The 21,066-nt window shown below is 47.6% G+C and overlaps 1 protein-coding gene across 7 annotated transcripts in view; it reads right to left on the bottom strand.

Annotated features, from left to right (window-relative positions):
• The window catches only part of cfap69 (cilia and flagella associated protein 69), a 224,067-nt gene that overhangs the window by 17,557 nt on the left and 185,444 nt on the right, over window positions 1–21,066 (bottom strand). For 6 of the 7 annotated variants that reach the window (XM_085987885.1, XM_085987886.1, XM_085987889.1 and 3 more), the window contains 2 exons: window positions 20,110–20,186; window positions 8,954–9,151 (listed from right to left, as the gene is read on the bottom strand). In XM_085987885.1, the coding sequence (XP_085844011.1) occupies window positions 8,954–9,151; window positions 20,110–20,186 (275 nt within the window). The remainder of the gene's footprint in view (window positions 1–8,953; window positions 9,152–20,109; window positions 20,187–21,066) is intronic. The other variant, XM_085987888.1, reaches the window with a different exon arrangement.

The following is a 21,066-nucleotide window of genomic DNA, read 5'->3' as shown; positions in this document are numbered from 1 at the left end:
TCTTTCCTGACCGGCATACTTCAGCTATGTGACCAAGCTTGCCACATTTTCTACATTCCTGGTTTTTAAACCAGCATTGGGTCTGATCGTGTGTTGTCTTCCCACAACGATAACATTTCGTTGTACCCGAAGCCATTTGATCTACGCTGAGTACCGCTGCCTTCAGCTGCATTTCCGCAGTGCCTCTCGCTGCGGCTTCGTGCGATGCTGCAATAGTGACAGCCTTATCAAGTGTAAGATCATTCTCTTCGAGCAGTCGCTTTTGTGTTCCTTCCTTCGACAACCCACACACGAACTTGTCTCTCAGTGCCTCTGTCAGATTTTCCCCAAACTGACAGTATTTCGCTAGCCTACGCAGTTCAACCAAGTACTCCGCGTTGCTTTCCTCTTTCAGTTGCGTTCTCGCATAAAATTTAAATCGTTCCGCTAACATCAGCGGTGTGGGGTTCAAATGATCCTTCAGGACAGCAACAATATTAGCGAAAGTCTGATCCGCCGGTTTAGCTGGTGATAGAAGATGCTTCAGTAGCCCGTATGTCTTCGCACCCATTGAGTTTAGTAAGGTTAGTGCTTTATCATCATTTGATATTTCATTTGCCTTACAATATATCTCTATGCGTTCTACATACGTGGCCCAATCTTCCACCTCGGAATCGAAATCGTTGATGTTACCACGCTTAGGCATCTTCGCAATCTTTTTGAGAAACAACAATGAAATTTTTCTTTAACTTTCCTTTTTTTTTCAAAAATGGCGGTTTCCCGCGCTTGTCTTCTTCCCCGCCTCCGAAAATGGCGGTTTCCCGCGCTCGCACGGTCTCCCTCGCTCGCTCGGTCTCGTTCTCCCTCGCTCGCTCGGTCTCTTCTCTCTCCCGCTCGCTCAGTCTCACTCGCTCGCTCGGCTCTGTCTCTCCCGCTCGCTCGGGCTCTGTCTCTCCCGCTGGCTGTAACGGCGATTGCCGTATTGCTGCGTTCGCCCTCCCCAGCGGTTTTCAATCGCGCCTCCCAGCCCCTCTTGCAGTCCGGTCCTTTCCCCCCCGGCTGCGGCTGAGTTCTCCGCGGTTTAAAAAAAAAAAAAATTCTCCCGCGCAAGCGGTTCTTGGTCGCTGCGCCTCGCGGCCTCGGTAGCTGCCTGGCCTCTTTTCTTTTTACCGGTCGCGGTCGAGCTTGCTCTCGACGCTGCTGCGTCTCCCAGCCCGCTTGCAGCCCGGTCTCTCACACCGGCTGCGTTTGCCTGCACCGCGGCTTCCGTGCCTTACGCTGCCCAGTCTCAGCGCCTCTGGTCCCGACTTCTGTCTGGCTCTTTTCCCCCGGCCGTGGTCGAGTTCTCCGCCCTTATATCCTCCGTTTTTCCCTCCCCTACTTCACAGCCAACGTGACCGACTCGCTGTTCGTCGCTGATCGGCTTACCAACCACCGTGATAGAAGGGATGATCCTGCCTGTTGCTGATGGAAGGCTTCGTGTTAGAGTTCTTCCGTTGCTCTGCAGACCCGAGTCTTCTCTCAGCAGAATGACGAGGGCGGATGCCTCCTCTCGACGCCCGTTAAACTGCCTTGGATAGTCTCTGCCGCAGGGTAAGATCGTCTTCATCGCCACTGTTAAGTCTGTGTGTTATATTGCGAATTACTACACAGACCACAAGAGTAAACTTTAACAGGACTTTACTGGTTGAAGGTCAGGGCGGAACTGCCCAATAAATCCTTACACAGCACTTATATACCGGTGTGGTCACCACCGGTATTACAGTATACAGCAGCCAAGATAAAGTAGTGCAACCCTTAAAATAGTTCTCTTAAAGGTGGAACGTTACATACACTACAACAAGGGTGATTAAACAGAAGTCATGGCAAACAGTTGAAGTTCTGGCCTATGTGATCTGGAAAATGGAAGTTGCACATTGAGGGCTCAGGGCAACTTGCATTTATAATGGTGGTGGTCAGAGTGATAGGAACCCACAGCTTCTTCTCCATTGTCTATGGTGTGATAAGAAGGTGCCAGCCACATGTGTTTGATTCGTCTACCTAAGCGAATCTGGGAAAGATTTGTGCATCCCTTGCATTATACTCACTGGAGTTTAGAAGATTGAGAGGGGATCTCATTGAAACCTATAAAATTCTGTCAGGCCTGGACAGACTAGATGCAGGAAGGATGTTTCTGATGGCCAGGGAGTCCAGAACCAGGGGTCATAGTCTAAGGATAAGGGGTAAGCCATTTAGGACTGAAATGAGGAGGAATTTCTTCACCCAGAGAGTGGTGAACCTGTGGAATTCTCTGCCACAGAGGGCGGTGGAGGCCAGTTCATTAAGTATATTCAAGAAAGAGTTGGATATATTTCTTAAGGCTAAAGGGATCAAGGGATATGGGGAGAAGGCAGGGACAGGGTACTGAATTTGGATGATCAGCCATGATCTCATTGAATGGTGGAGCAGGTTCGAAGGGCCGAATGGCCTACTCCTGCTCCTATCTTCTATGTTTCTATGTTTCTATCCTGGGCAGCAATGTGCTCACGTGTTGCTGCAGCTTGCTCATCTGCCTCCGCAAGGTCTACCTCCTCCTCCTCCTCCTCATCTGAGGAGGCTATATGCTGAGCCACTTGTTCCACAGGCAGCTGCAAGCCATGATGCTGTGCAATGTTGTGCAGTGCACAGCAGACCACGATGATTCTGGAGACCCTGGCTGCTGAGTACTGTAGGGCTCCACCTGATCTGTCAAGGCATCTGAATTGCATTTTCAGCAAGCCAATGGTTTGCTCGATGGTGGATCTGGTCGAAATGTGGCTGGCATTGTAGCGTTCCTCAGCTTCGTTCGATGGCCTCCTCAACGGAGTCATCAGCCACGTCTCCAAGTAGCCATCCAGAAAGTTGTGTTGGCGGATTGAAGAACGGAGGCACACTAGACTGTCACAGGATGAATGAGTCATGACAACTGCCAGGGTACTTCACGCAAACATGCAAAATATTCTTCCTGTGGTTACACACCAGCTGCCTGTTAAGGGAGTGGAAGCCCTTGCAGTTGACAAAAACAGCTGGGTTGTGATGGGGTGCCCTAAGGGGCTCATGTATGCAGTCTATGACACCCTGCACCCTTGGCAAGCTTGCCATATTTGCAAAGCCAACCGCATGCACGGTTACACTTGCCTCATCCATGGAGAAGTGGATGTAATTGTGCGCCTTTGCAAAGAGGGCATCGGTTACCTGCGTGATGCAAGTGTGTGCGGCCGACTGGGAGATGCTGCTGATGTCTGCTGATGAGCACTGGAAGGACCCTGAAGCAAAAAAATTGAGGCCGGTGGTGACTTTGACAGCCTCCGGTAAGGGGTGTCCACCCGCTCCTCTGGGCTCTAGGTGTTGGTGCAGCATTGTGCAGATGTCAGCGACTACCGCTCATGAAAGTCTCAGCCTCCTTTGGCACTGCTGCTCAGTCATGTTGAGGAAGGTCATCCTCGGCCTGTAAACCCTGTGTTGGGGGTATCTCCTGCGGCAACGTGCAGCCCTGCGCTGACGTCTTCTGCCCTGTGCAGCATCAGGTGGCTGAACAGGAGGTTGGCGCTCCTGCTGTTGGTGCTGCTGTTGTGCCTGGTTTTGCTGCTGTTCCTCTGAATCTGAGGACCAGGGTGAAAGGAAATAAATGGTTCCCATGCTGCTGGTAGATATCTCAGTTGAGGAAGCGCTCAGTCAATGTGGGGAGGGGGTTTTCCCAGGAGGTCACAGTGGAGATGGATCTCAGCTTCACTACTTCCAAGATCAGTAGACCTGCAAAAAGTTTTCCAAGACCTGAAAAAACAAAGTTCTGCCATTTGCAACTGATCCTTGTTAAGAGCTCCATTTTTATGCTGGAGCTGCAGCTCTGAAGAAAGCAGCCCCTTGTGAACCGGTCACAATCAGCTGGCGTGGTTTGGGAACGGTGTGGAACAGGCAGAAAAAGTGGCAAAATCTAAAACTGCTGTCAAAATAGCATTATCCAGGCAGTTAATCACAGATCACAGATCACAGAAACCCCACAGTGCAGATAGAGGCCATTTCGGCCCATCGAGCCTGCACCGACACATATCCCACCCGATTCCCCGTAACCCCTACACCAACACATATCCCACCCTATCCCCGTAACCCCACGTATTTAATCCCCCTAACACTAAGGGTCAATTTATCATAGCCAATCAACCTAACCTGCACATCTTTGGACTGTGGGAGGAAACCGGAGCACCCGGAGGAAACCCACGCAAACACGGGGAGAATGTGCAAACTCCACACAGACAGTCACCCGAGGCCGGATTCGAACCCGGGTCCCTGGCGCTGTGAGGCAACAGTGCCAACCACTATGCCACCGTGCTGCCCTTAAGGGCCTATCCGGCAGCTTGGTGGCAGGACCGATCGGGAGTCAGGGAGGCCACCTTTGGGAAAGTTGCACGGAGGCGGGTTGACGGTGGGATCGGAACCCGCCGTCAATTTTTGCGATTTTACCACCTGACCCACCGCCAAACCCACCCTCTGAGCGCCGGCAAAATCGCAGCCATAGTGTCAAATGCAGAAAGTTTCTCGCTCTGATAAGGCAAAAAATTTATCAAAGAGAAATTAAAAAACTTCAGAGAGATAATCAGAGCTTTTAAATGGATGCAGAAGCTGAGTGACTAATTTTTGTTATCTCTTCTAATTTTATCTTCGCCTCTCGCCTCCTGAAAACATGGACTCATGCTGGACTGCAGTCCCACAAGTGATCTCCAGTACCTCATCCAATTTGCCATACTACACATGAGGAAGTGTCACTGGGTGACTTAATTATGCAGGGGGCCATCGCTGAATGTCCTCAACCAATATCCACACAGGGATGCTTTTCAGAAGTGCTCAATGGAAAACAGTTAGGAACAGGTTTACAATCCCTGTTCCAAGAATTCTGAGGCTAGATGTAGTGTCTCTTTGTTCCTCTGGCTAATAAGGAGCAAAGAGGCACTACAACTAGCCTCAATGCAGATTATGGAAGGAAGCCAGGCTGCCATCTTTTGGATGGCTCAATACCACAACATAAGCTGCGTTACCCTACTGAGCTACCGGAGGACCTGAGATACTACCCGGAATTTTAATTTGGAGGCGGGTAGGGAGCGCGGGAGCTGGAAAGCTTTCAGGAAACCCAGGAGGCCGGAGGGGGATTGGAGGCTGGAGGGTGGCAGTCAGAAGGGGACTGGGGGGCCAGAGGGGGGAGGTCAGAAGGGGACCAGGGAGGGGGCCAGAGCGAGGAGGTTGGAAGAGGGCCAGGGGGCCGGAGGGGGGAGGTTGGAAGGGGATTGGGGGGGCGGAAGGGGCGGGAAAGAGAGGGCGGAAGGGGACCGGGGGGCTGGAGGAGGGGGGGGCAGGCGGGGGGAGGTCGGAAGGGGACCGGAGGGGGGAGGTTGGAAGGGGGCCGGAGGGGGAAGGTTGGAAGGGGACCGGGGGGCCGGAGGGGGGAGGTCGGAAGGGGACCAGCGGGCTGGAGAGGGGGAGGTCAGAAGGGGACCGGGGAAATTGGGGGTCTGATCGGAGGCGTCTAGGGGGGCAGTTTGGAAGGGTCGGGGAGTGTCCGATCATGGGGGGTTGGCGAGGCAGGGACTCTGGATCCAGCATGTAAGTGGAAAGGCACTTACCTCCTTAATCCAGCAGTCCTCGCCTTCCTTTAGCTGGCGGGTTCCTTGAGGCCTGGGAAACCCGATTAGCCAGAGTTAAATTTAAAATGGTGGATCACCAATGTGGCACAGAGCCTCATTATAATATTTAAAGTGCCAACCCGCCTTCTGTGAGTGGGTTGGCTGTCCACCCCCATCCCGCCTCTGTTAAAACTGGAAGTGGGCGGGTTGGAGGCAGGTTTGGGTTGGGATTCAGATTTTTAACTCTTTAACCTCTCACCCAACCTCAACCCACCTGTTTTTTGCGGTTAAAATCCTCCCACTATGTTCTCAAAATGAAGGGAACTCGTTCAATAAATGTTAGAACAATTTTATTTAATAAAAAAACAGTTGCTCCCTGTACTTCATCCTTAAATCAGTAACTTTCAAATACACACCACTCAGAAAAGAACAGTTTGCTTCATCAGCGCCTCTATCACTCCAGTCCCTATCCAGCCACTCCACCACTGGTGCACTGTGGCTGTAGTACATATGATCTGCAGGATGCAGTCCAGCACCTCACCAAGCTTACTTCAACAGCAGCTCCCATTCCCATGACCTTTACCAGTGAAAAGGACAATAGCAGCAATGTCATGGGAACACCAGCATCTCCAATGACAGCCCCAAGTTACACACCATTCTCATTGGACACATTCCTTCATCATAGGTTGATAATTCCAGGATTTTCCAGCCAACACTTTCATGGGAGTATCATCACCACAAGGATTGCAGTGGTTAAAGAGAAGGCCTTCTCAGGGCAACTACTGATGGGCAATAAATGTGGCCTTGCCAGCACCACCTACATTCCTAGAACAAGTCATAAAAATGTAATCGCTGTGAAATGCAAAGTCTATTTCATAGAAGTATGATAGTACGTAACATTTATAGGGTAGATTTTCTACGATGGTTGTAGATAATGGGTAAACATTGTGGTGCAGGCGAAATGTCCAGTACTGCAACCCCTATTTTAAAGTGCAGTAGCTGTTTAAAGGCCATGCCAATTTTTTTTCACACAATCCTTGGAAACAAGATTCTGTGATTTGTTCCAGTTTGTAGGCTGATAATGCAGTGGTAGTAGGCATAACTCAAAGTTTTCTGATGCTACAAAGAACTGCTACTGCAAGATGTGGTGGAAGAAGAGTATGGCCCTGTTTGGTAATATAGGGCACCCTCCCTACAGGAGAGCTGTCAACAGCACTTTGTAGGAATCAGTTTAATCTGCACTGCCCATGGACACTAGCACCAAATTCCTTTTTGGACATGAATAAAGGTAAGATGACCCACTAGTATCTTATACCAAGTTAATGGATAAAGTATGCATGTCACAAAGTATTTCCCCACATCCTGTTACACATTGCTTGCTGTCCTATGCAAAGCACTTAGACAACTTTACAGCCCTGAGTGTAGCATGGCACCTGTTCTAGATACAACTCATTACTAAAACTGTTCACACACAGACAGTGTAAGATTTGCAAAATTTCTACATTTCCCCAAAGGTTGTTATTAATAAACGGGACCCTGTGTTGACATTTTAAATCAAAAAGGGTACCCAAGATGGCGTCCGTGCCTCATGGAAGAAAGCCTGTGAGATTTTAAAACTTGGACACTGCAACGTGGAGAAATCGAAACCAAAGCTGCAGTTTCTGTGAAGAGAGACTTTGTATTTTGAAACCAGACAGGACTTTGAATTATGTATTAGATCGAATTGGAGACAAATCTAAACCCAGTTAGGCCTATAGTTAAGGCCATCAAGCAGTTTACATAAATAATTGGCAACAGATTAAGGAAGCCATCGAGGCTGGACAGGCTCATCAAGGAACATTCATGACAAAACAAGTCAATTATTGGGCCGGTAGATGCGATTACTGGCCATCTAGAAACAGTTAGTATAGATTGCTACCATTATTTAAAATAGCCCGCCAAGATTAAGACAAAGAACTAACCTGATTTGGCGCGCAGATAAGGGTTTTCGAAAAGAGTATAATTGAAGGCCCCGGGTAGCAATCGCTCTCTCACTCTCTGCTCGGCTCTTCTGCCCCTCGCCCTCGTGGCTGTTGCTCTTTCCCCGTCCCGCGCTTACCCCCTGGCCTTTGCCCGTGCCCTTCCCCACTCCATCTGGAAATCGCCCAGGCACTGCATCGGGAGGACACGGACAATTCAGGCCAGGCGAGGCGGGACGCGACGAGGGGAGGAGGGAAGACCAACTGAGGAAGACCAACTGAGGAAGACCAACTGAGGAGACAAATTGAGGAGACGAACTGAGGGTAGGCTTCGAATCATCGGGCCTTCAGTCTCAGCCAACCTGCGACTATCTTTATGCAAACTCAAACTGTCGGCCGAAGAAGAGGAATCATCCCTGCAAGGTAAAGTACCCAAACAGAGACTTTAACTTTGGGGTACTCGAACCTGGACAACGTCCTTGCAACACCCGGAGACCACGTGACGACGGCAGGCTCCAGAGAGCACCAAGAGCGAACCCCGAACCCCACCGCTGTTTTGAGTTCAGCAAACCCTTTTGTTTGGTGAGCATAAATTCTGGCCCCTCATAGCTTAATCTAGTTAGGTATAGGGGGTGGGATAAGGATAAGGGGATTGTTAAGGTAGTTGTTTTCCCTCGATGTGCCGCGTGTTCCCCATTCCCTGTATAAGTATAGTCATTTGTATTTGCCTGTATTATACACTGGTAACTTCTCATAAGACTGTGTTAATTTTTCTGTTTAATAAAATCTTGAGTTTTGCTTACATCCAAACCATCTGTCTACTCAAGTCTTCTCTGTATCGCTACCTGTACCTAAGTCCGGTGTCGAGAATCTCAGGGGCATGGGAGCGATTCGAACCGCTCACGGGCAGTCAGAGGCATAACTGACTGGGCTCACGCGCCACCCCCTACAACAGCTTCACACAAAAGATCCTTCTGAGTTCATGTACTCACACACATGATGAGTTGCATCATGGCACTTGGGTTTTACTGTATGTGGAGAGAAGACTAAAACTGGAGGAAGGCTATATAAGACCAAGCTCTTGAATGCCTTCAAGAACCATGGACTGATAAGTGGCAAGTAACATTCACACCACACAACTGCCAGGCAATGACCATCTCCAATAAGAGAGAGCCTAACTACTTTCTCAGGACACTCAATGCCATGTCACCTACAGTTCTCAAATCAAATTGTGGAGGAAATTTAAACAGATATTTATAAAGAATGATTCAAGTTGACTAACAAATATTTTATAACCCAAAATAAACGATTACATTTGCTTTAAATAGGCATATCTTAAACAGTAATAATCACTATTCTAAAACCCATTAAAACTCTGCTTACCTCTGCATACATATTCTGTTCATCCAATAGCTCGTGCTTTAGTTGGTTTTCAAGTATATCAGTTTGATGGTGAGCTACCTGCCTGCCAAGATTCTCGTAATGCTTCATAATAGTATGCATGCTGTCAAGGTCTGGAATAATGGGATGGACTGCTTCCTGCTTAAGTTCCTTTTCAATTTCATTCCAGACGCCTCCCACCTGGTATTAGAATATGTTCTTAAGTTGTATTTTATATAAACTTGTGAATTTCTTTAACAAAAATAAAATATTATTCAATATGTGTCTTGCAAAATCATTCTTTAACCATGAAGGCCGGTCCCCTACTTTCTGCTCAATCAAGCAGTCAATTACTTAAACAAAAGCAAAATACTACGGATACTGGAAATCTGAAATAAAAACAGAAAATGCTGAAATCACTCAGCAGGGCAGGCAGCAACTGAGGAGAGAGAAATAGAGTTAACGGGCAGGATTTTCATTGGGCCGTGGAGGTGGGATTGGAGGCGTGTGGGGAGTTAAAATCCTGAAATCGGGGGGCACGAACCCATCCCGCCCCCAACCCGCCTCCATGCCAGTTTTAAAGGAGACGGGTACCCGACCCGCACTGGGACCCGCCTCCCCGAGGCGGGAAGGGGATTAGTGCCAATTAACTGCCTGTTAACAGGTAGTTAACAGGCAGTTTTTAGCTTAATCCCTATTTTCATTCTTGAAGTGTGGGATTCCTGACAGCTCCAAACCACGCCAAGTTAGCGAGGCGGGCCGTCGGGCTGAAGGGCTTGGAGGGGTCGAGATGTCCGGTGTTCAGGTGAGTGATGGGTGCATGAGTGCAGAGGTAAGTGTGATTAAAGTGTTTAAAGAAGTTTTACTTACCTTTACAGCCTTCCTTCCCTCAGATCTCAGGAGTCCCTCATCTCACCAACACAGAAAGCAGAATGGCTGCAATCTGTCAAAAGTTGCAGCATTCAGCTTTCTGTTCCGGAGAGATCTCTAAATCATCCTGAGAGGAAGGAATTAACTTGGAGTACAGATTGTCAGTGTTTGACAGCTTCAAACAGCAGTCGAACGCTGATATTTCATCTGTCAAAAGGTCTTGACAGATGTAATATCAATCTGTGACGTCACCTGTTGCCGGGTGGCCCTTAATTGGCATGCTGAGCCCACTGGGCGGGCTCAATAAGGTCAATCAAGTCAAAATCGCGAGGGTTGGCTACAGCTCGATGGAGGCGGGACTACAACCCCGAAAGTTGTAGCCCCACCTCCTACCCACCTCCACAATGAAAATCCAGCCCAACATTTCAGGTCGATGACCTTTCTTTGGAACTGGAAGAAATGAGAGATTTAACAGTTTATAAGTAAGTAGAGTCAAGGAAAAGGGGCGAGGAAAGAACAAAGGGAAAGGTCGGTGATAGGGTGGGGGGCAGGAGTGGTTAAATGACAAAAGGGATGATGGTGAAAGGCAAAAGGGGGTGGTAATGGGGCAAGTAAAGAAATAAAAGATGGGTCTAGAGGAGGTGTAAATAGTAACAGCAAAACCATTACCAGCACCTGCTGTCCGAGAAAATGGGAGCAGTGGTTATGATCTGAAGTTGTTAAACTCAATGTTGAGGCTGATAGGCTGTAAAGTGCCTTATCGAAAGGTGAGGTGCTGTCGCTCGAGCTTATGTTGAGCTTCGTTGGAACAGTGTAGGTGGGCAAAGACAGCGAGGTCAGAGTGGGGTGGAGAATTAAAGTGGCAAGCGACCAGAAGCTCAGGGTCATGCTTGCGGACTGAACTGAGGTGTTCAGCAAAGCAATCACCCAATCTGTGTTTGATCTCCCCAGTGTAGAGGAGACCGCATTGTGAGCAGCGAATACAGTATACCAAGTTTGAAGAAGTAAAAGGAAAAAGGTGTTTCACCTGGAAGGAGAGTTTGGGGCCCTGGGCGATGGGAAGGGAGGAGGTGAAAGGGCAGGTGTTGCACCTCTTGCGTTTGCATAGGCATATAAATAGTAAATGGGTAGTAAGAGTAGGGGTGTGGCCAATTAGGGACCAAAATGGAGACCTACGCATGGAGGCAGAGGGCATGGCTGAGCTACTAAATGAGTACTTTGCATTGGTTTTTACCAGGAAGATGCTGCTGCCAAACTCATAGTGAAAGAGGAGGTAATTGAGGTACTGGATGGGATAAAAATTGATAAAGAGGAGGTACTAGAAAGGCTGGCTGTACTTAAAGTAGATAAGTCACCAGGACCAGATGGGATGCATCCTAGGATGCTGAGGGAAGTAAAGGTGAAAATTGTGGAGGTACTGGCCATAATTTTCCAATCCTCCTTGGATACGGGGTGGTGTCAGAGGAATGGAGAATTGCAAATGTTACACCCTTGTTCAAAAAAGGGTGTAAGGATAAACCCAGCAACTACAGGCCAGTTAGTGTTGTGTCCGTGTGTTAATAGAGACACTGAAGACAGGAGTTGGTTTCACAGGTGTTTACTGAATGAAGTCTGGAGGGGAACTAACTGATACAACACAATATACAGGCTTATATAGCCTGAGTGTCCATTACCGGCATTACAGTACACAGGGGGCTCTTAAAGGCACATACACTACAATTCCTCCCCTTTTAGCCAACCAGTACATAATATTTTAAGTAATTATTAATTACATGTTACAAGAAAAATAATCTACACATTGCTGCAGTTAATCAATTATAAGTCAGTCTCTCTGGAGGCTTCCTGACTCGGTCCGGATAACGCCTCGGTGGTGTAGTAGTTTCTGGTGGTGTAGTAGGTTCTTTTGGCAAGGCTGATTCGGCTTGAATGCCAGTGTCGGGTTCATCGGGTTCCAGTATCACCGGATCGGAGGTAGATACTATGGGTATCTCTACTTCATCATTAGGCGTATAGAGTTGTGGTGTAGGTTGTCCCTTTTCGGATGACTCTATGATTTAGTCAGCATGGCGCCTTATTATGCTTTCTCCAATGTCCACGGTATACATCAGCGGTCCTAGTCGTGTGCAGATAGTTCCAGGCTGCCATTTCTCGGTACGGTAGTCCCAGGCCAAAACTTGTTGACCTATCTGGAAGGTTCTAGTTGGCCTTTCATTCATGCCTTGAAATTGCCGGTTCTCCACGTCCCTTCTGATGTTTGGCTTGATCAAATCCAGCCGGCATCTTAGGCTTCTATTGAAGAACATCATGGCGGGAGTTTGGTTTGTAACCACATGTGTTGCATTCCTGTACGCAAACAAGAAGTTATCCACCTTATGCTGAAGTTTTATGTCTTCATTACCCATGGCCTTTATGGCCTTCTTGAAGGTCTGGACAAACCTTTCAGCCAATCCATTGGTGGCGGGATGGTATGGGGCAGACGTGTAGTGCTTAACCCCATTGTTTTTTAAGAACTTCCTGAATTCTTCGGACACAAATTGCGGTCCATTATCAGAACAGATCTGTTCAGGCAGCCCATTCCTGGCAAATATGGTCCTTAATACTGTGATGGTTTTTTCCGTGGTGGTGGAGGACATCTTTATTACCTCCGGCCACTTGGAGTGTGCATCAACCGCGATTAAGAACATTGAGTCCATAAATGGACCAGCAAAGTCGATGTGTACCCTTTGCCATGGAGATGAGGGCCACTCCCATGGATGTAGAGGGGCTCGTGGTGGAGTGTTTTGGACCTTCTGGCATCCTAGGCAGCTCTTGGTCATTTCTTCGATGTCTCCATCGATACCTGGCCACCATACAAACGCCCTGGCTAGGTTCTTCATTTTCACTCCACCCAGATGCCCCTCGTGAAGCTCCTTTAGAACTTTATCCTGGAGTTTGGGTGGAATCACCACTCTGGATCCACACATCAAGGTTCCTCGGCACACTGACAGCTGTTCTCTTCTTTGCGAGAATGCTGGCAACAGTGGTTCGCCATGTGCTGGCCATCCCTTCACAGTTAAATCGTAGACTCGTGAGAGAGTCGGGTCATTTCTAGTTTCCCTTTCAATGGCAGAATTTGTTACTGGTAGACATTCGACTATGGTAGAGTGGAAAATTTCCACTGGGTCTACGGTAGGTGCCTCTTCTACCGTTGGCAACGGTAGGCGCGATAAACCATCAGCATTCCCATGCTGTTTTGATCCTTTGTATTCTATGTTATATTGGTATGCCCCTAGAAAAAGGGACCACCTCTGTAGCCTTTGCGCTGTCATAATGGGAACACCCTTTTTAGGGTTGAATATGGAGATGAGGGGTTGATGGTCAGTCAACAAGGTAAATTTTTGTCCGTGTAGGTAATGGTTAAATTTCTTCACTCCCCATACCAGGCTGAGTGCTTCCCTGTCGATTTGGGCATAGTTACGCTCAGCTGAGTTCAATGAGCGTGACGCAAAAGCTATCGGCCGTTCCGAGCCATCAGGGAATTTATGCGATAATACCGCTCCTACGCCGTAAGGGGATGCATCGCACGCCAGTCTGATTGGCAGTGATGGGTTGTAATGAGCCAAAACTTCTTTGGACGTGATTAAGTCTTTGCATTTATGGAAGGCACGTTTACAGTCTTCGCTCCATTTCCAAATTACTCCTGTTTGTAGCAGTTCATTAAGAGGGTGCAGAAGAGATGATAAGTTCAGTAAAAATTTATGATAGTAATTTATTAATCCCAGGAACGACCTTAATTGTGAAACATTTTCAGGTGCTGGGGCTTTTATGACCACTTCAATTTTTTCAGGTGACTTATGCAACCCTTCCTTATTAATAATGTGGCCACAATATGATATTTGATTCTGGAAAAATTCGCACTTGGGGCAATTTGCTCGTAGGCCCCGTTCTCTCAGCCTAGTGAGCACCTGCTCCAAATTGGCAAGGTGCTCGTTGTCGTTTTCTCCTGTTACAAGGATGTCGTCTAGGTAGCATTGAGTCCCCGGAATCCCTTGGAGGACTTGCTCCATAGCTCTTTGCCAGATAGCTGGAGCGGATGGTACTCCGAAAACCAGTCGATTGTACTGGTACAGGCCTTTGTGTGTATTTATCGTGAGAAACTTTTTAGAGGCCTCTTCAACCTCCATCTGTAGATATGCCTGTGCCAAGTCAATTTTGGTGAAACGTTTCCCTCTGGATAGTGAGGCAAAAATATCTTCTATCCTCAGAAGAGGACACTGTACCGTGTGAAGGACCGGGTTTACAGTCACCTTGAAGTCTCCACAGATGCGAATTTTTCTCTGTTCTTCAGATTTATCATTATTCAACATTTTTTTCATGACTGGGACAATGGGTGTTGCCCACTCGCTCCAATCTATTTTGGATAATACGCCTGCCTTTTCCAAATTCTCCAGCTCTGCCTCAACTGCTGGACCTCGACCGGTCTTGCCTTAAAAAACTTGGGAATTGCCGCATCTTCCACTTTTATTGAGGCGGTGATGCCTTTCAAGGTTCCTAGTTTCTCGTTATCAAAAGCATCAATATTGCCAGGCTTAGGCATCCTGGAAAAAAAATGGCGCTTCCCGCGCTTTTCTTTCTTTTCTGCAGAAAAGATATGGCGCTTCCCGCGCTTCCCCGCCGCTGCTGCCGATGACAACGCTGTTTTCCGCGTTTTTAAATTTTTAAAATTTATTTACAGGTGGAGACTCGTTCCCGCCGGACTCTCTCTGCTAGGTCTGAACGCCGACCTGCTTGCAGCGCCGGCCGTCTCCCGAGTGCTCCCTCCCCGTCTGTTACTGCTTGCCTCCGCCTAGTTTCTCTTGAAACACTTCTTTGGCGTTGGCCAAGATGTCTTTTAATCGTTCAGGTATGACATCATCATTATTTTTTTCCTTACTGGTCACCGTCAATGCTTGAATGGAGTGCCAGTCTAAACATATTTTCCTGATCCATTCACGTCCCAACAGCGGTGGACCACCATCTTGTAGAACATATAAATACAACTTTTGTATTTCCTTGCCGTTGTATACAACAGGCACCCTTATTTTTCCTTTGGGGTATACTTTCTGCCCCGTATATGTTTTCAAGATAATGGATGTGTCTTTTAAAGGTATATGCGGAAATAGCTGCTCATAATCCCGTCGATTTATGATGGTCAGAGCTGATCCTGTATCTAGCTCCATTTTAACTGGGGATCCTGCTATCGTGAGGGTAACCCAAATGGTCTGGTAATCTTCTTTGGCAATTACGTTATGTAATTTGAGACAGCTTAGTCTCTTGTTTTCGGAGTCGCTATCGCTCTTCTGGTCTTCGGAGCTACTGTCCGTCATCATTTGTACCTTTCTGTACTTTTCTTTATTGATTTTTTTCTTCCTGTCCGTGGATTTTTTTTGTCCCGATCGGCATACCCGTGCAATGTGTCCAATCTTTCCGCATTGCCTGCATGCTTTGTCCTTGAACCAGCAGTCCCTCTGGTCATGGGTGGATCTGCCGCAGCGATAACATCTCTCGAAACCCTGTGTCATTTCATGGGTGCCGAAGTCCTGTGTCTTTTGTTGTATCTCTGCAGCTCCTCTTGCGGCTGCTTCGTATGATACAGCCATACTGAAAGCCTTGTCCAGTGTTAAATCTTTTTCAGAAAGCAGCCTTTTCTGTGTTCCTTCACTTAGGAGACCGCAGATGAATTTGTCTCGAAGATAATCTGCTAATCCTGCCCCGAATTGGCAGTGCTTTGATAGCTTTCTTAATTCGGTGAGGTAATCAGCATTACTTTCATTCTTGTGTTGATTCCTCTTGAAGAATTTGAATCGTTCCACTATCAGCAGCAGTGTTGGGTTTAAGTGCTCCTGTAGGGTATCAACAATTTCTTTAAAATTCTTGTCCTTTGGTTTGGCTGGAGTGATTAAGTTTCGTAACAGCCCGTATGTCTTTGCGCCCATTAGATTTAGAAGTACTGACGCTTTTTTATCATTTTCTATTCCATTTGTGGTACAATATACCTCCACTCTTTCCACATATGTGGTCCAATCCTCTATATCGTTATCAAAAGCATCAATATTGCCAGCCTTAGGCATCCTGGAAAAAAAATGGCGCTTCCCGCGCTTTTCTTTCTTTTCTGCAGAAAAGATATGGCGCTTCCCGCGCTTCCCTGCCGCTGCTGCCGATGACAACGCTGTTTTCCGCGGTTTAAAAAAAAAAAAATTATTTACAGGTGGAGACTCGTTCCTGCCGGACTCTCTCTGCTAGGTCTGAACGCCGACCTGCTTGCAGCGCCGGCCGTCTCCCGAGTGCTCCCTCCCCGTCTGTTACTGTTTGCCTCCGCCTTCGCTGCAGAGCCAGCCGCTGGAGCCCCAGCCCGACGCCCAGGAAGGATTATTGCAGTACCTGCCACCAGCTCGGCTAGCTGGTGAAACCACAGCTTTTTCTTTTTCTTGCTTTGACTTTGGACGTCAGAGGAATCAATGTCCTTGAGGTGCTGCCGAATTGCAGGTAAGTCCATTTCCAATTCGTCGCCACTGTTGTGTCCGTGTGTTAATAGAGACACTGAAGACAGGAGTTGGTTTCACAGGTGTTTACTGAACGAAGTCTGGAGGGGAACTAACTGATACAACACAATATATAGGCTTATATAGCCCGAGTGGCCATTACCGGCATTACAGTACACAGGGGGCTCTTAAAGGCACATACACTACAGTTAGCTTAACCTTGGTAGTGGAGAAGCTTTTAGAAACTATAATCCGGGACAAAATTAACAGTCACTTGGACAAGTATGGATTAATTAAGAAAAGCCAGCACGGATTTGTTGAAGGCAAATCGTGTTTAACCAACTTGATTGAGTTTTTTGATGAGGTAACAGAGAGGTTTGATGAGGGCAATGCAGTTCATGTGGCGTACATGGATTTCCAAAAGGCGTTTGATAAAGTACCACATAATAGGCTTGCCAGCAAAGTTGAAGCCCATGGAATAAAAGGGACAGTGGCAGCATGGATACGAAATTGGCTAAGTGACAGGAAACAGAGAATAGTGGTGAACAGTTGTTTTTTGGACTGGAGGAAGCTACACAGTGGTGTTCCCCAGGGGTCGGTACTAGGACCACTGCTTTTCTTGATATATATTAATGACTTAGACTTTAGTGTACAGGGCACAATTTCAAAATTTGTAGATGACACAAAACTTGGAAGTATAGTGAACAGTGAGGAGGATAGTGATAGACTTCTAGAAGACATAGACAGGCTGGTGGAATGGGTGGACACGTGGCAGATGAAATTTAATGCAGAAAAGTGCAAAGTGATACATTTTGGTAGGAAGAACGAGGAGAGGCAATATAAACTAAAGACTACGGGGTCGATTTTTATTGGCCCGTGGAGTCAGGATTGGAGGCATGCGGGTGGTTAAAGTCCCGAATTCGGGGGTCCCAACACCATCCCGCCCCAACCCGCCTCCATGTAAGTTTCAAAGGAGGCGGGTACCCGCCCCGCACTGGGACCCGCCTACCCGAGGCGGGAAGGAATTAATGCCAATTAACTGCCTGTTAACAGTTTTTAACCTAATCCCTATTTTTAAGCTTGAACTGTGGGATTCCCGACGGCTCCAAACCACGCCAAGTTAGAGGAGTCGGGTCGTCGGGTTGAAAGACTTGGAGGGGTCGAGATGTCAGTGTTCAGGTGAGTGATGTGTGCATGAGTGCAAAGGTAAGTGTGTTTGGTATGTCTAAAGTGTGTAAAGAAGTTTAAATTACCTGTACTTACCTTTGTAGCCTTCCTTCCTCTAGGTTTCAGGAGTCCATCATCTAACCGGCACAGAAAGCAGAATGGCTGCGATCTGTCAAAAGTGACAGCCTGCAGCTTTCTGTGCCGGTGAGATTTCTAACTGAGTCTGTGTAGAAGGTCTCAGGTTAGAAGTAAGACTGTCAGTGTTCGACAGCTTCAAACTGCTGTGAAACACTGCTATTTCATCTGTCAAAACGTCTTGACAGATGAAATTTCAGTCTGTGACGTCATCTGTTGCCGGGTGGTCCTTAATTGGCCTGCTGAGCCCGCTGGGCGGGCTCAACAAGGTCAATCAAGTTAAAATTGCGTGGATTGGCTGCATCTCGATGGAGGCGGGACTACAACCCCGAAAGTTGTAGTCCCGCCTCCTTCCTGACTTCTGAATGAAAATCACCCCCTACAATTCTAAAGTGGGTGCATGAACAGAGAGACCTGGGGGTCTATGTGCACAAATCGTAAAAGTGGCAGAGCAGGTTGAGAAAGCGGTTAAAAAAGTATATGGGATCCTGGGCTTCGTAAATAGAGGCATAGGGCTCGATTTTCCAAGCCCTGAGGAGGCGGGTTTGGAGGCGGGAGTGGTGGGAAAATTGCAGGATCGGGGGGCAGGAACCCATCCCGCCCCCAACCTGCCTCCGTGCCAATGTCCCAGGAGGTGGGTACCCGACCTGTGCTGGGAGCCACCTCCCCGAGGCGGGAAGGGGATTAGTGCCAATTAACTGCCTGTTAACAGGTAGTTAACAGGCAGTTTTTTGCCTAATCCCTATTTTTAGCCCTGAAGTGTGGGCTGTCCGACGGCTCTGAACCACGCCAAGTTAGTGAGGTAGACCGTCGGTCTGCAGGGGTTGGAGGGGTCGAGATGTCCGTCGTGCAGGTGAGTGATGGGTGCATGTGTGCAGAGGTAAGTGTGTGAGGTAAGTGTAAAGTGTTTTAATAAGTTTTACTTAGCTTTACTTTCTCCTGCAGGCTTCCTTCCTTCAGTTCTCGGGAGTCCCTCAGCTCACCGGCACAGAAAGCAGAATGGCCGCTGAACTGTCAAAAGCTGCAGCCTCTGCTTTCTGGTCTGGAGTGCTCTCTAACTGAGTCTGAGTAGAAGGACTCAAGTTAGAAGACAGATTGTCCGTGTTTGACAGCTTCACAGAGCTGTCAAACGCTGATTTTTCATCTGTCAAAAGCTCTTGACAGATGAAATATCAATCACTGACGTCACCAGTAACAAGGGAAAATAGCATGGGTTGGCCACAAGTCGATGGAGGCGGGAGTACAACCCAAAAAGTGGGAGTCCCGCCTCCAAAAGCTCCCCATTGACAAAATCGAGCCCATAGAGTACAAAAGCAAGGAAGTTATGATGAACCTTTATAAAAGGTTTGGCCTCAACTGGAGTATTGTGTTCAATTCTGGGCACCGTACTTTAGGAAGGATGTGAAGGCCTTAGAGAGGGTGCAGAAAAGATTTACAAGAATGGTTCCAGGGATGAGGGGCTTCAGTTATGCGGATAGACTGGAGAAGCTGGGGTTGTTCTCCTTAGAGCAGAGAAGGTGGAGAGGAGATTTGATAGAGGCGTTCAAAATCATGAGGGGTCTAGACACAGTAGATAGAGAGAAACTGTTCCCATTGGTGGAAGGGTCGAGAACCAGAGGACACAGATTTAAGGTGATTGGTAGAAGAACCAAAGGCGACATGAGGAAAATCTTTTTTACGCAGCGAGTGGTTAGGATCTGGAATTTACTGCCTGAAAGGGTGGTAGTGGCAGATTCAATCATGGCTTTCAAAAGGGAATTGGAAGTACCTGAAGGAAAAAAATTTGCAGGGCTACGGGGAAAGGACGGGGGAGTGGGACTAGCTGAAGTGCTCTTGCAGAGAGCCAGCACGGGCTCGACAAGCTGAATGGCTTCCTTCTGTGCTGTAACCATTCTATGATTCTAATTTTTTCTGTCGAGTTTAGTCTGAATCTGAGGTAAATACAGGAATTTCACATCATTCAATACATTTGAATGGGGGAGCCAGATGGTGACATGCAGTTTTCGGGAAGATTATGGAGGAAAGTTGCATCTCGGACAGCAACATCCAAATTTCTGCATTTATGCATGTGTGGTCACTGGAAATTTGCAAATTAATAACGGGTGAGCGCTGTTAGCCTCACCGTTACACAGGAAAATCCGGCCCGATATGTCTGTCACTATCACTGACTCCAAGGGGTAATTTTGCAAGGTTGCATGCCCGGTGTGGTGCTTGCCTATTGGAAAATTACTGACGTACTCCCCATGATTTTCTGGTCTTTACAACTAATATGGCCAGCAGGTGAAGCACCAAACTAATTTTACAGATTAAAGCTAGAGAAAGAAAATATATAAAACCTTTAGGACCCCATTTCATTAATAATACAGTTCTTGTCTAATATAATTTCAAGAAAAGAACCTTTACTATTTGTATCAATCTTGATATTTGCAAATTTTTTGCTGTATATTCATATGGGGCAAATTTTTAGTTACTCTGAAATGACCTTACCTTGAAGTCCAGATATCGGTGTACAATGGCAAGTGTGACATAATCATGTGCAGACAAACCAGGTAGATCTTCAAAACCTTATGAAAGATATATTTACAGAACATTTTAAAAATTAAATGATTATACTTTTTCTGGACAATGTTTTACATGATTATGCTTTAACTAATGTTTATTGCATAAAACTTGGGACATTTTTCTATATTAAAGGTGCTATCTCAATGCAAGTTGTTGTTATTGTTAACACTAGGGGGGAGAAATTCGGTTGTTAACGCCACCGATTAACGCCTAAAGAGGCCGAGAAGTGGGGTGCTAGTCAATTTCCGGGCGGGCGCAAGCGCCTCGCCCCATATTGAGCATGCATTTAGCGCCGGCGCTAAATCTTAGCGCCGGCGCTAAATCTTAGCGCCCACTCATGGGCGCAGGCTTATTATGACGTCATTTGAGTGTGCAACCCCTTTTGGGCACCCCGGACCGGAAATTTAGTGGCACCCCCCTCCGTAGCGCCTGGCGCTAATAGTGACAGCTTACCTGGACCTTACCAAGTCGCTCTCGGGCTGGAGGAGCGTTATTTAAAGGGGACTGGTGTGGTTTAAAAGCGGCAGCCATTTTTGGAGCACAACTTCCTCGAGAGCTACAAAGAGTTGCTGAGCTGCACACTGAGAGCCATTTGACCACTGAGCCAGCGCAGGCAGACGATCTTCAGCCTTCTGACCATCACCTTGCAGTTGGTGAGCCTTGACAACGGGGAACCTTCCTGTGGGCACTTATTATGGGGGCTGCATTGGAGGGGAACGTCCTGCTGCTGAATCATCTGGAAAGGGCACTGAGACGCTGGGAGAGGGGGGCGGGCATGGCCAGATGGAGGAGGGCCAACAGATGTCGCCACAGCAGACCTTACGCTGGCAGGGTTTTCCGACAGCAGTTTTCCTACATGAACATGCCGGAGGAGCAGTGTGT

The sequence above is a fragment of the Somniosus microcephalus genome, chromosome 5 (genome assembly GCF_052327205.1).
Source record: "Somniosus microcephalus isolate GS21.2 chromosome 5, FLI_Smic_1.0, whole genome shotgun sequence".
NCBI classification, from domain to species: Eukaryota; Metazoa; Chordata; class Chondrichthyes; order Squaliformes; family Somniosidae; genus Somniosus; species Somniosus microcephalus.
The sequence above is the reverse complement of the archived record's forward strand: the minus strand, read 5'-3'. Positions and strand labels throughout refer to the sequence as shown.